The following is a 1,081-nucleotide window of genomic DNA, read 5'->3' as shown; positions in this document are numbered from 1 at the left end:
GTTACTTAATTTAGTAATTACACTAATTATTATAGCATATTAAAAATAGTATATTAAGGATTAGTGATATTAAATAAACATATTGTATTTTTTTCTTTATTTTATGACTTCCTTTATTATTTAATTACTAATAACATAAAATATCATCCAAGCTTACATTACGCGGAAATCCCTTCATAAATTTTTTTCGCACATATCCTGTAATAATTTATTCACAAAATTTCTATTCTTCTCTAACAAATTCCTAATCTTATTCTATTTAATGAAATGTAAGCATAAAAAAATTGTATACTGTCTAACAATAGTAAAAAATCCATTTTGTTTAGTTTTATAGTTTTTAAAAATTTAGTTTTATTGTTTTAAAACTATCAATTTTATTTAATAAAAATATCAGATTAATAATAATATAAATAGAAAGCATAATAAAATTATAATTTTTTGTATATCTTTGCTTGAATTATAATCTTCTTGTAATCGAAATTCAAACGATGAAAGCGCAAAAATAGCACATTTTAATTCATCTACACACAAACTATTTCGAGATACTACAAGCTAAAAATTACTTTTAATTTTTGGCCGTGGTCGCAAAGATTTAATATCCCACTCAGTTCTTATCCTTATTATCTGAATTTCCAATTTTGATGATCTTGAGCAGTCTCTTATACACGAGCTCAGGCGCGTCCTTCGCCCAAATGAAATCAAGATGATTGAACTTAGGAAACGGTACTCTGTACATGTCCAAAACATTGGGTAACATGCTATAAAGTTTCTTCACGTCCTTGAAAAAAATATCACGAGTTATCATGCGTTACCTTATTTTTCTTGCATGCCTCTGCGTATAAAGTGTAATTTACAACATTAATGAGAATTAATCCTTAATATAAATGTATGTCCCATGTACGTGTTTCTTCGGTGTAAACGCGTTTTCTCGCTACCTACCCGACTATCGGCCAACCAATCGTTATCGGCGTAGAATAACCCAATCGGCACGTTGATGTTCGCTAAATTGTATTCCGGCGGTTCCGTTGCATTGTAGATTAGCTGATTCTTTTCGGGCCCGTAATCGAATTGGCAAAATTTA

General features: G+C 29.2%; 1 protein-coding gene across 1 annotated transcript in view; it reads right to left on the bottom strand.

Annotated features, from left to right (window-relative positions):
- Positions 1-87: 87 nt before the first annotated feature.
- LOC105461953 (gastric triacylglycerol lipase-like) overlaps positions 88-1,081 on the bottom strand; it is a 9,111-nt gene continuing 8,117 nt past the window's right edge. The window contains exons 2-3 of the mRNA XM_011708476.1: positions 940-1,074; positions 88-778 (exon numbers count right to left, since the gene is read on the bottom strand). Coding sequence (XP_011706778.1) covers positions 605-778; positions 940-1,074 — 309 coding nt within the window. The 3' untranslated portion in view covers positions 88-604. The remainder of the gene's footprint in view (positions 779-939; positions 1,075-1,081) is intronic.

This window comes from Wasmannia auropunctata, unplaced genomic scaffold (assembly GCF_000956235.1).
Source record: "Wasmannia auropunctata unplaced genomic scaffold, wasmannia.A_1.0 LD274190.1, whole genome shotgun sequence".
Classification (NCBI taxonomy): domain Eukaryota; kingdom Metazoa; phylum Arthropoda; class Insecta; order Hymenoptera; family Formicidae; genus Wasmannia; species Wasmannia auropunctata.
Note: the sequence above shows the minus strand (reverse complement) of the source record. Positions and strands in the feature narration are given on the sequence as shown.